Below are 12,022 nucleotides of genomic sequence, written 5' to 3' on the forward strand. Positions count from 1 at the left end.
GACTTGTAACATAACAGAACAAGGTAATATGTGATGACATTCACCTCGAATTCTCGCATTTCTTCATTTACCTAAGAGTATGTGATGTTGGCCACCATATATCTTATCTTCAAAACGCTTAAAAAAAATTCAATAGGACCTTTCACATTTGCCAAGGGATGTAGATAAGGGCTGCATGATAGGTTGCCAGATTTTCACACTTTCAAAAATCGGATTTTTGGCCACGATTTGGCGCTCCCAGACCATAGTGTGTTGTTCAAAAAGAAAAAAATGTGTAATTCAGACTCAAAACTTTTTAGGGATATTTATGATGAATCTTTGACTTTGTTGATAAGACACCGCATCATCCGAGAGGCACCGCCCAGAGGCAAAAGTCACCTCCAAGAGAACCCCGCACAGAGCATGGGGTCAGCGGCTCTCGATGAAAGTCAATGAAACTTTAATAGATTGATATAAAGTTCATAATTAAGGAAAAGCCAAAAAATTAGCTCACTTTTGCGAGTAGAAGCCGAGATATTCGCGATTGAACCTGGACTATTTTCTGTGCGGCTGAGGTAAATTCTCCGTGTCGCCTTACCTTGCTTGAGCACTTAGGCCAGGAAACCCCCTCTCCCCACCAAGTAACTACGATGTCGCGTTGTTTACTCTCACTCCTTTCATTAGGACGCTCCGTTCGGGCTGTCCAATATGGAGTTCCCTGCTTCTCGCACCTCTCCCGTGCCGGCCGGTCTAATCTGAAATGTAGTTGCTGAAACAGAATTGACAGATGCGGGGAGAGGGAGGGAGTACGGCATTTGCACCAGCCGTGCGCATAAGCACCTATCTCCGCATAAGCACCTATCTCCGCATAAGCACCTATCTCCGCATAAGCACCTATCTCCGCATAAGCACCTATCTCCGCATAAGTAACGTGAGGTCTGATCGAGAACACCGAACAACGAGAGGAGAGGGGACTCGGAATTCTTCCACCATGCTGCCGCATGATAGAAAATAGTCCGGATTCAATTGAGAATATCTCGGTTTCTACTCGCAAAAATGAGCTAATTTTTTGGCTTTCCCTTAATTATGAACTTTATATCAATCTATTAAAGTTTCATCGACTTTCATCGAGAGCCGCTGACCCCATGCTCTGTGCGGGGTTCTTTGTCACACCCATGATGCTCCAATTTTAGGTTTCTCAGAAACTGAAGAGCTTAAATACAGGGCAATAATCTATCAAATTTTTTTGATTCAGGTAGTGCTGAGTAATTGAACGTGAACCTTAGGAAAATAAGAAAATCATGGTTTAAATTGAACGTGAACCTTAGGAAAATAAGAAAATCATGGTTTAAAGGTGCATTGTTTTCAGGACCGTAAAAGTAATAAGACCTCATTTTGAAATTCAGCAGAACTGTTCATGCAGAACCACAATATATCAGCATTCCCATTTCATACAAAAGTCTTCATTTACGGAAAATGCATCAACTGTATAGGTCTATCCTGCCGTGCTAAGGAAAGACGCAGTATGAACATTCAAAAGTTGCCAAATTTTCTCTGTTAAAATGTTCGTTTTTGAGGAAAGACGTGAATATTTTCCTTGAAAAAGTGAATTAGTGAGCAAAATCATCTAAAAAATTGGAGGGAATATATTCATAAGTTTACCAGGAGATTCGTATTTTATCAAAGGAAATTTGGCAACGCCTGAAGACTCATACAGCATTCTTCCTTAGCAAGGCAGTTTCGGTATGTACTTGAGTGGTCTATTTACAATAAAACAGCTTTCTACAGTTCTTTCCATGTATATACCTCTCCAAATGTCAGGTGCAAGTTGTGCACGAACACAAACTAATATGGCATATTTCGAAGAAAACGATCAGGGAGAGTTAGATGCATAATTACCTCCAGCATATTTGGAAAAACTCCAAACCATTACTAACTTATCATCACCGCCAGAGGCGAGGTATCTTCCGGAAAAACTCCATCTGACACTATTAACGCAAGCTAGAAAAAAGAACGAAAATTTTAGGGTGCCTCGTCTGGGGGAAGGAAAAAGGGGGTTAACAAAGCAGAACTTGTAAAAATTTTGGTGGGATGTGATCGGCTTATCTGGGTTTTGCTTTAAGTTTTCTCATAATGATTCACTTGATAATCCATTACAATAACTCGACACAATTTTTTGAAGGGCATTCCCAGCATGATGTTACAATGAAAGATGTGTGACTATTTTACTTTTTTTCCGCTCGATATGACAAGAAGAGAGCTTCTTTTTGAGAATTGAATAACTCCTTTGAATTCCATATTGGCATCCACAAAATGCAATTATGTTGCTGCAGGGTGCTGTAAAGACAGCAATGGCATGACCGTACTCCCCCTCTGGACCCTAAGTGCCAAGTTTTATTCCTGACAGGTCTCTTAGATACCTTTTTAAAAGTAAAAGAAATAAGACTTTATCTTCCCCTCTGACTAAATTTTATTTGTAAGAAATGCATTTCTTGTGCAATGTCTATCCCTCTTTAACCCTATTGTAATTTTTTCTTGATAAAAGATGGTGCTAGCGGGAAGATATGGATTTAACCCAAGAAGCTAAAATTTGATGGCAGTCTTCTCGAATTCATATATAAGGAAAAATGCCTCTGACTTTTCAAATGTTCAGATTTTTTGAGCAACCCTCCTTGCCACTTACTGCAGCTGCTGGATGTAGTGGCAGCGCTACACACTCCTCCACTGCTGCCAGATGGAAGTGATGCTTTGACAGCATATCAAACAACACTTAAGCACAAGATAGATGTAGAATAGAAGCTTAGATTTTAGGGAGCAATGATATTTCAGTCTCCAGTATCTATGATTGAAAGCCAAGTTAAACAGTTCCAATTTAACATTCATTGTGCCAACACCGGACCTTCTACCCTCACCTGTTAACCTTTTAACTACTAAAATGACTGAAGTTTAACGTTTTTATCTGTGCGTAGTTTACATCCACCTGGTGTTGCTTAATACGAGTGGAAAAACAGTCACTGTGATACGCAATTGAATTCTTTAGTCATAATCTGACCCTGACAACATCCTTATTTAACACAGCAAAATGAATTTAAATTAACCTAATTTTGCAATGGAGAGCCAGAAGTTCTGGCTCCACCGCAAAAACTTTTATTTGCATACAGTAACTAATTGCAAATATGCCGTTTGCCGTAAGTCAGAAATAGTAGTTCCATATTCCATAAATACGTCCAAAAGTAGTCCGAATGAAACACAGAGGGACATACGCTAACAAGCACAAACTGTAAGGACTATTTTCACTCTAATTAAAACGGCAGATTAAGGTTGGAGAAATTCTGTGTTACCGTATACACCCGCAGATAAACCGCACCTTTTTCCCAATTCCTACACCCTAAAATCAGTGTGCAGGATATCTGTGAAACTCTCGAAAACTGCATACTTATCAGGCTAGACAATGCAAGCAAAACGGACCGCCGTGGACATGGGTGGGTTACAATGGAATTTTTTTTTGACCCTCTCCAAACCTGGGGTGCAGATTATCTGCATGTGCAGGTTATCTGCAGGCGTACACGGTAGTTAGAATGGTGATGGATTATAAATAATTTCTGAAAAGATCGAGCAGGCATTTTTATACTGGAGGGAACTATGTGGGAATAAATTAAAACACATGGACCTACATTAGGGGTGATCGAAATTCCCGACTTGAGCGCTACACAATCCGAATAGGGAAAAAATTTGCATGTAGATTACGGGAAACATTTCCGCAGCCGTAATTCCAACGGGAACATGGCGCTCAAGCCCTTCGAATATTTGCATCGTTAAAATGCCTAAAAAATCAGGTTTTTTCTCATTCGGGTCGGTGGAGGTGCCCTCATACACGCAATTGCTTCATCAAGCACATGTTTTCCCACGTATTTTTTCACGAGGAATCGATTTTACTGGTTTTTAAAACGATATATCGTTTTATTTAATCGATATATCGATTCTTCATCCTATTTCTGAGAAAAATTTGGTAATTTTTAACATTAACTGTATCAAATTCTATTAATTAGTGGTGTATAGGCAAAAGTTTTAATGCATAAGTAAACTAGTGCTCACATAAACTTTTATACACTTACCCTCAAAGCAGCGTATACTGTCCATTCTTCAGTTTGGGTACTAAATGATGGCCGAAATGCCAGGATTCTTGGCGTCGCAGCGATCGCGTTTCATGGCTCATCAGTTGCAAAAAACATTTTTTTCGAAATCTGACGACAGGTATCTAGTGAAGGTGAGTTGCCTTTTGGCATCAAATGACGAGGAAAAAATCCTAGCTCCATAGGACAACACTTTCATCGAAAACATGAGGTTCGAACTTCCAAAATCTCAAAGAGGTTGTTCCAAAAACGCCGATTTTGGCCCCCCCCTGGATTTGGCCCAAACTTTGCTCAGATGTTGTACTAAGTGTCCCCGATGCTTGGGCAAAATTTCAGCCCCCTCGGATAATTAGGGGGGAGGGGGCAGGGGGGCAAAGTTGCAATTTTTTTAAAACTTTAAAAATCGATATCTCGCGAACGGTTTGAGTGTAAGTGTTGCGGTTTGCGCTAAAAAACGTCAAAAAATACTCTCTACAAGAATATTAATGCTGTTTGCAAGGTTGCGTAATTTATCGCGGTCATAAATCGATTTTTTCGATTTTGAAGGTTCGACTTTTTTTCGTTTTTTGTCTCTCCTCTCTTTGGAATCGTTGCTACGTGAATAAAAACCTGTTGAGGTGATTCTCCATGAAATTCTGCACCTACCACGCTTAGTTTGATCTTGGGGAAACGATTCGTTCGTGAGTTATAGCGATTTTTCTGCGCGTTATCGGTTACGCGCGGGTGGATTATCGGCGGCGCTCCATCCCGCGCGGGCAAGGCAGAGGTTGTTTCACCGCTAGGGCCTTATATTCATGCTGTAGGCTGTAATTATCGATATTTTCTCCTCCCCCCACCCTTCCCCTGCAATAAATATTTGTTTAATACTTCGTTATACAGGGTATCCCAGACCACCCGTAACAGGTCTTTTTCTCGGTTGGTTTAGGTAGTACGAAGTGGGAGGCCGCGGAATTGAATAGGGAATTGACCCCAAGGAATCCGAATTTCACGGTCCCGAAACCCCCCATGCCCCCCTTGTGAGGTGGAGAAGGGGTCTCGATCCCCAAAGTCGAAAGACATTGTGCCTCCCCCTTTTACCCCCGAGGGTGGCTAGGGGGGCATCGGGACCATGAAATTCGGATTCCTTGGGGTCAATTCCCTATTCAATTCCGCGGCCTCCCACTTCGTACTACCTAAACCAACCGAGAAAAAGACCTGTTACGGGTGGTCTGGGATACCCTGTATAACGAAGTATTAAACAAATATTTATTGCAGGGGAAGGGTGGGGGGAGGAGAAAATATCGATAATTACAGCCTAAAGCATGAATATAAGGCCCTAGGGGTGAAACAACCTCTGCCTTGCCCGCGCGGGATGGAGCGCCGCCGATAAGCCGCCCGCGCGTAACCGATAACGCGCAGAAAAATCGCTATAACTCACGAACGAATCGTTTCCCCAAGATCAAACAAAGCGTGGTAGATGCAGAATTTTATGGAGAATCACCTCAACAGGTTTTTATTAACGTAGCAACGATTCCAAAGAGAGGAGAGACGAAAAACGAAAAAAAGTCGAACCTTCAAAATCGAAAAAATCGATTTATGACCGCGATAAATTACGCAACCTTGCAAACAGCATTAATATTCTTGTATAGAATATTTTTTGACGTTTTTTAGCGCAAACCGCAACACTTACACTCAAACCGTTCGCGAGATATCGATTTTTAAAGTTTTAAAAAAATTGCAACTTTCCCCCCTGCCCCCTCCCCCCTAATTATCCGAGGGGGCTGAAATTTTGCCCAAGCATTGGGGACACTTAGTACAACATCTGAGCAAAGTTTGGGCCAAATCCAGGGGGGGCCAAAATCGGCGTTTTTGGAACAACCTCTTTTCGTTTTTACCGTGTTTATTTTCTAAGATAATTTCTGGATTATAGGAAAGACACAACTGACATGTACCACATGTGTTTTCATAGTTAATTTGAGTCATGGAATCGATTTTTGTGGTTGAAAAATTAAGATATCGATTTAAAATATAGTTTCTTGCGATACTTCGTCCAAAAAATCGATTTTTTTTTTTTTTTTTTGTGTATATCCCAAGAAATTTTGATTCATAAATGCAAGTCTTTGATAAATCGACATTTTGACTTCAAAAATAGATTCCTCGTGAAAAAATACAGAGAGTACCGGGGTTACACCTGCTTTAAGTACGTAGAAATGTTGACAACTAAGGTACGATTCATAAAAGATTAAAAGAAAATCCTCAAAATAGGAGTTTTGCTGTTTTTTAGTCCACATACATCTCCGTCCTAAAATAACTTCATTTCCCCTGATGACACAGAAATTTGAGCGCCTTGCAAAAAGAAAGATCATTAAAAGAAGTTTTTCGTCAAGTTTTGTTTCAATTCTGTAAGTCAAACAGAACTGGAGATACGCCCGTTTCCATGAGGGCCGATTTTATCGAAATTCACCTGAGAACCTCAACTCTACAAGGCCGCCATGGATACCAGGATGGTCAAAAAAATTTTAAAAATGGTTCTTGCACTGGAAAAAAAACACATTGGATCTAGAGTCCAGACTCTTGAAAACATTGACAAGAAAAAGGACTCTTGATTCAAGCAGATTTAAGCTTAAATCGAGAACCAAGCCTCGTAATTTGAGCGGATTTCCTTTTGATTTAAGCTTAAATCTGATTGAATCAAGAGTCTTTTTTCTTGTCGATGTTTTCAAGAGTCTGGACTCTAGATTCAATGTGTGCTTCCATTGGATAGCTTAAGAAGTCGTAATTATAAAAAAAAAGTCAGGGTTGGTCAAGCTAGAGTTGCTGGATGATTTCACGTGGAATGACCCATCAGCTAATTCAGTTTGAGAACTTGTATGAATTGTACCTGAGTTGTCAACATTTCGACGTACTTTAAGCAGGTGTAACCCCGGTACTCTCTATATTTTTTCACGAGGAATGTATTTTTGAAGTCAAAATGTCGATTTATCAAAGACTTGCATTTATGAATCAAAATTTCTTGGGATATACACAAAAAAAAAATCGATTTTTCGGACGAAGTATCGCAAGAAACTATATTTCAAATCGATATCTTAATTTTTCAACCACAAAAATCGATTCCTTGACTCAAATTATCTATGAAACCACGTATGGTACATGTCAGTTGTGTCTTTCCTATAATCCAGAAATTATCTTAGAAAATAAACACGGTAAAAACGAAAATTTGAGATTTTGGAAGTTCGAACCTCATGTTTTCGATGAAAGTGTTGTCCTATGGAGCTAGGATTTTTTCCTCGTCATTTGATGCCAAAAGGCAACTCACCTTCACTAGATACCTGTCGTCAGATTTCGAAAAAAATGTTTTTTGCAACTGATGAGCCATGAAACGCGATCGCTGCGACGCCAAGAATCCTGGCATTTCGGCCATCATTTAGTACCCAAACTGAAGAATGGACAGTATACGCTGCTTTGAGGGTAAGTGTATAAAAGTTTATGTGAGCACTAGTTTACTTATGCATTAAAACTTTTGCCTATACACCACTAATTAATAGAATTTGATACAGTTAATGTTAAAAATTACCAAATTTTTCTCAGAAATAGGATGAAGAATCGATATATCGATTAAATAAAACGATATATCGTTTTAAAAACCAGTAAAATCGATTCCTCGTGAAAAAATACGTGGGAAAACATGTGCTTGATGAAGCAATTGCGTGTATGAGGGCACCTCCACCGACCCGAATGAGAAAAAACCTGATTTTTTAGGCATTTTAACGATGCAAATATTCGAAGGGCTTGAGCGCCATGTTCCCGTTGGAATTACGGCTGCGGAAATGTTTCCCGTAATCTACATGCAAATTTTTTCCCTATTCGGATTGTGTAGCGCTCAAGTCGGGAATTTCGATCAGCCCTAACCTACATGCATAGGGTTTAGACACTGCATATTTCCTTTGAATTTTATTAATTTCTTTCCACTCCTTTCTTTTTACCATAGTTGCACCAAAATTAACAATAGTGTGCAAAGTGAACAAAGTGTATCTTTTTTCCACACCACTTACCTAAATGATTATCTAACTGACACAACATTTTTGGAACTTTCTCATCTTTTTCTACTTTTTCCGCTGTAATTGGTGCCATATTCCAAATTGTAACTCTGCCAGAATCCTCACCTGGAAAAGAAACAGAACAGGTATCATGAGTGGCGGTAGCCACATCCAGGCAAGTAACCTATTCTCCAACAATTGGTAACACAGCACAGCCCGGTCGAGGCAACGACACCATTGCTACACGTACTTGGCTTATTTGGGTTTTTAGTTGCTGTTAAGTAAACTTTTAAAGCATAAGAAAAAACTGGCGTTGGTCAATTCTAGAATGACTGAAATAGTCTGCCTATTCATTTGACGTAATTGCTGTTCACAATTTTAGAGACAACAAAAATATAATTATTGCACAAGTGCATCTGGTACATCCATTCACTGAGGTAAAGGAAATTTTGGTTGCACAAATACTTGTTGTAACAACGGGACTGAAGCCACAGCCGTAAATTCTTTTGAGACAAAATTATTTTATCATTAGAGTCGATGCCAAATAAGTTTTCTCACTTTTAGATTGCAACAGAAAATCCTCTGTCTTAACTCTTTTAATTACTTTCAATGTATAACATGAAACTTCATAGGGATTAGATGATATTGCACACATTTATTTGATTGCGTCAAGTACTCATTTTCTCTTACCTTGACCTCCCGTTGCAAACCTGGAACCATCTGGATGAATATCGATTGAAAAAATTCCCATTCCTGGAAGAACACAAAGAAATTATAAAATTGAAGTAATTAGGCCTCACACTACACAGCATTCCTCTTCAAGTGAAAATTAACTTTTAAGTGAACTTAGTTACTGTACTGTGAGAATATTTGGTCTGGCTATAATTTACAATTGCTAGATGATCCATCGCCATCTAAACATCCGTTGTGACTGTGATTTTTCGTAATGCAGCTGCCTTGCCAGGGTTCCTGAGGTGTTCTTAGAATAACTCACTAACTAGCTGGAGTGCAAGTTTGCTTGCTGCCGCAGAAATGTTTCAAATCTCAGTGAGATTTCTATATCATCACAGTTTGAGGTAAAAATTCTGAAGGATAAAATGTGTTGAAAATAGGTCTAAATAAGCACAAACTGCCATTAAGCTCACTTTCCAGTTTGGTTGTAAATATAGTTGCAACAAACAGCACATTGATTGCTGATCTAATAAGTAGGCTAGGTGTCTACGTTTTTAACATTATTGACTTGACACATTGCAATAAGTTTTGGTAGGAAAACTGATCTATAACGTTTCTGAAACACATCAATGCTGCAATTTCTGCTTTGAACAAAGAATCAAGAGATTTGACTGATTCTTCATTGAGAAAATATAATCAAACAAGATTTACTTAAAACACCATACTTAATTGGAAAAATGTTCTTTCCTGGTTTGCCCCACAACAATTCTTTGAAGGAAGTAGCGTTCCGATGAACTTTTCCCTCATGTGATGAAATATTGGTCTAACTCCCAATTTATCGCACCATGGCTGACAACTGCATTACCACAGGAACACAAAAATCACATGAAAAGTTGAAGGAAGCGTGAATGTGACATCGCATCGCCTACAACTTTCTACCCGATTGGATGGAAAACTGAAACTCGTGGCAAATAACCAAGGCATTCCTATTGATGCTCAACGAAGCAGTATCTTTGCAAGCCAAAAGCTGAAGAAGATACATGAATGCTGTTAAAGCGATACCACATGGCATCGGTAATTGATTCAAATTTGGTTGGATTCAACTTTTCTTCCACTATGGCAGATGAAAAGTGAATCATAAGATGGGCTTAGGCATTCTTCGACTTCAACCACCGCTATATTAATGGAGATGGATGGTATGGATATAAGAGGAGCCTTACCTTCGTTACCATGGTTAACCCAGGCGGGCTTAAAGATTTTCATGGCAGAAAATCAAGATCGCTGGGAGAATTTCCTCAGAGAACATGCAAGAGAGAAGAATCGTAGCTCCTTGGTTGGTAACAGTGATAGATGGTATCAGGGAAAGTAATTCCAGAAACTTTCAAACATTCCTTCGGCTTCCAGTGGCTGGTCAGGAGTGATGCGGTGGCGACCTCAAACCTCACACGTTTAATTACCTGACGAAGTGAAATTAAATTACTTTGGGAAGCAACAACATTGCTAAGTCGGCATTAGCATTCCGGCAATCAATTCAAACAAAAAGTTTATCAATAAATAGTCACGGTTGATTGGTTCCTTGAGATGTTTACTTTTTGCAGGCAAAGACCCCCTCGGAATGAGTAGAGTGGAATGAGCACTGAGCAGGCAAGATGGCTGCGTGGTGCGACGGGAACTCAGAGCAGTTCGAGCACTCTCTAACCAATACCTACTCTAACCCATCCTATCGTCTGCCGTCTCCCCACCTTATCTATCCAAATAATCATGTTTCCAATAATGATAATGTAAAATGAATCAGTGAGTTCGGAAACACTCCAACACGGGTTTTTTTCGATTTTCACTTTTTTACGGTTTTGTTACACTTCTGTAGAAGTAGAAGCATCTGCACGCAAAAGGATATTTCGAAATTGCAATCGGAAGTGCTCGAAACGGCGACGGGAAAAGGGAAGAATCGAAGAATTTCATTGGAAATACCAATTTTTGGCCGATCAAGGGAAACGGGTGACTATCCGATGCGGTTTTCTTTTTCGGTTCAGTATACCTTGTGCCAACAAGTTATATAAATATTCAAGCGTTATTCAGGTCAAAAAATATAAATTTTTCAGGGCAGACTATGAAAAATCAGTATCTGAAACTTGGTGCGTTAAAGTCTCTAGAGTACTTCTTGCGTCCTTTGGCACCAAAAAAGTTTTTCTTAAACTAACTTCTTCGCCCGCTGCGAAGTTTTAGGTGTTTCCTGAAAATTTTTTTTCCGAGTTGGTGTATTTTCGAACTCACTGATTCAAATGTCATCTTAGGTACCTAATGCTATATTTATGCTCTCAGGGCCTGTTGCAAACTTTTGCTAGAGCAAAACTAAGAGTTGTTTCCTACAGATAATGCCTCAAAAATCACGATGAGCGCATCGGCAAAGTCTGAAATGCACTCATAACTTCACAATCTGCGTAAGAAATTTGCGGTTTTTTGAGCTTCCCGCTTCGAAAACGGTACTACGGTACAGGTGAACATTTTGTTAGAGGAGTCGTTCCATTGGCGACAATACTCATCATGGCCGACGCCAGTCCGCCAAAACACGTGTGATGGGACGAGATAACACTTGAACAGGATTAAACCATTAAAACAATCGGCGTGTTTACGTTCATATTTTCCTCGCCCGCCTTAATTGACCTTGAACTCTCCTCGAATTACGCGAGGAACTGCGCAAGCGTCGGCCATGATGAATATTGCCGACGATGGAGCGACTCCTCTAACAAAATGTTCACCTGTGCAGTAGTATCGTTTTTGAAGCGGGAAGCTCAAAATAACGCAAATTTCTTACGCAGATTGTGAAGTTATGAGTGCATTTCAGACTTTGCCGATGCGCTCATCGTGATTTTTGAGGCATTATCTATAGGAAACAACTCTTCATTCTGCTCTAGCAAAAGTTTGCAACAGGCCCATTTCACCCCTTGATGCCTGACTGGTAAAATTCACCACTTTTTGGATCGTTATGTACTTTTGTAGGTATGAGTTATCAAAAGCAGAAATGTGCAAAGATATTTTTTTAGCAAATTTTTCAAGAAATATGCTAAGTGCCTCGTTACCTTTAACAGGATGTTTCCCAGAAGTTGTACCATTGTGCCGCAAAAAAAAAATATAAATTTGTGCGAATGCTGAGTTAAATTTTTAGCTTGATGGTTCATCTTCACATGGAAATATTTTTGGTAGAATTACAAATTCCACAAT

The 12,022-nt window shown here is 39.6% G+C and overlaps 1 protein-coding gene across 2 annotated transcripts in view; it reads right to left on the reverse strand.

The window, feature by feature from the left end:
- Window positions 1-10,428, reverse strand: part of Hira (histone cell cycle regulator-like protein) — a 72,694-nt gene extending 62,266 nt beyond the window's left edge. The window contains exons 1-4 of one of the 2 annotated variants that reach the window (XM_072296361.1): window positions 10,021-10,428; window positions 8,819-8,881; window positions 8,144-8,254; window positions 1,879-1,980 (exon numbers count right to left, since the gene is read on the reverse strand). In XM_072296361.1, coding sequence (XP_072152462.1) covers window positions 1,879-1,980; window positions 8,144-8,254; window positions 8,819-8,881; window positions 10,021-10,063 — 319 coding nt within the window. In that variant the 5' untranslated portion in view covers window positions 10,064-10,428. The remainder of the gene's footprint in view (window positions 1-1,878; window positions 1,981-8,143; window positions 8,255-8,818; window positions 8,882-10,020) is intronic. The other variant, XM_072296360.1, reaches the window with a different exon arrangement.
- Between the last annotated feature and the right edge of the window lie 1,594 nt (window positions 10,429-12,022).

This window comes from Bemisia tabaci, chromosome 2 (assembly GCF_918797505.1).
Source record: "Bemisia tabaci chromosome 2, PGI_BMITA_v3".
Taxonomy (NCBI): domain Eukaryota; kingdom Metazoa; phylum Arthropoda; class Insecta; order Hemiptera; family Aleyrodidae; genus Bemisia; species Bemisia tabaci.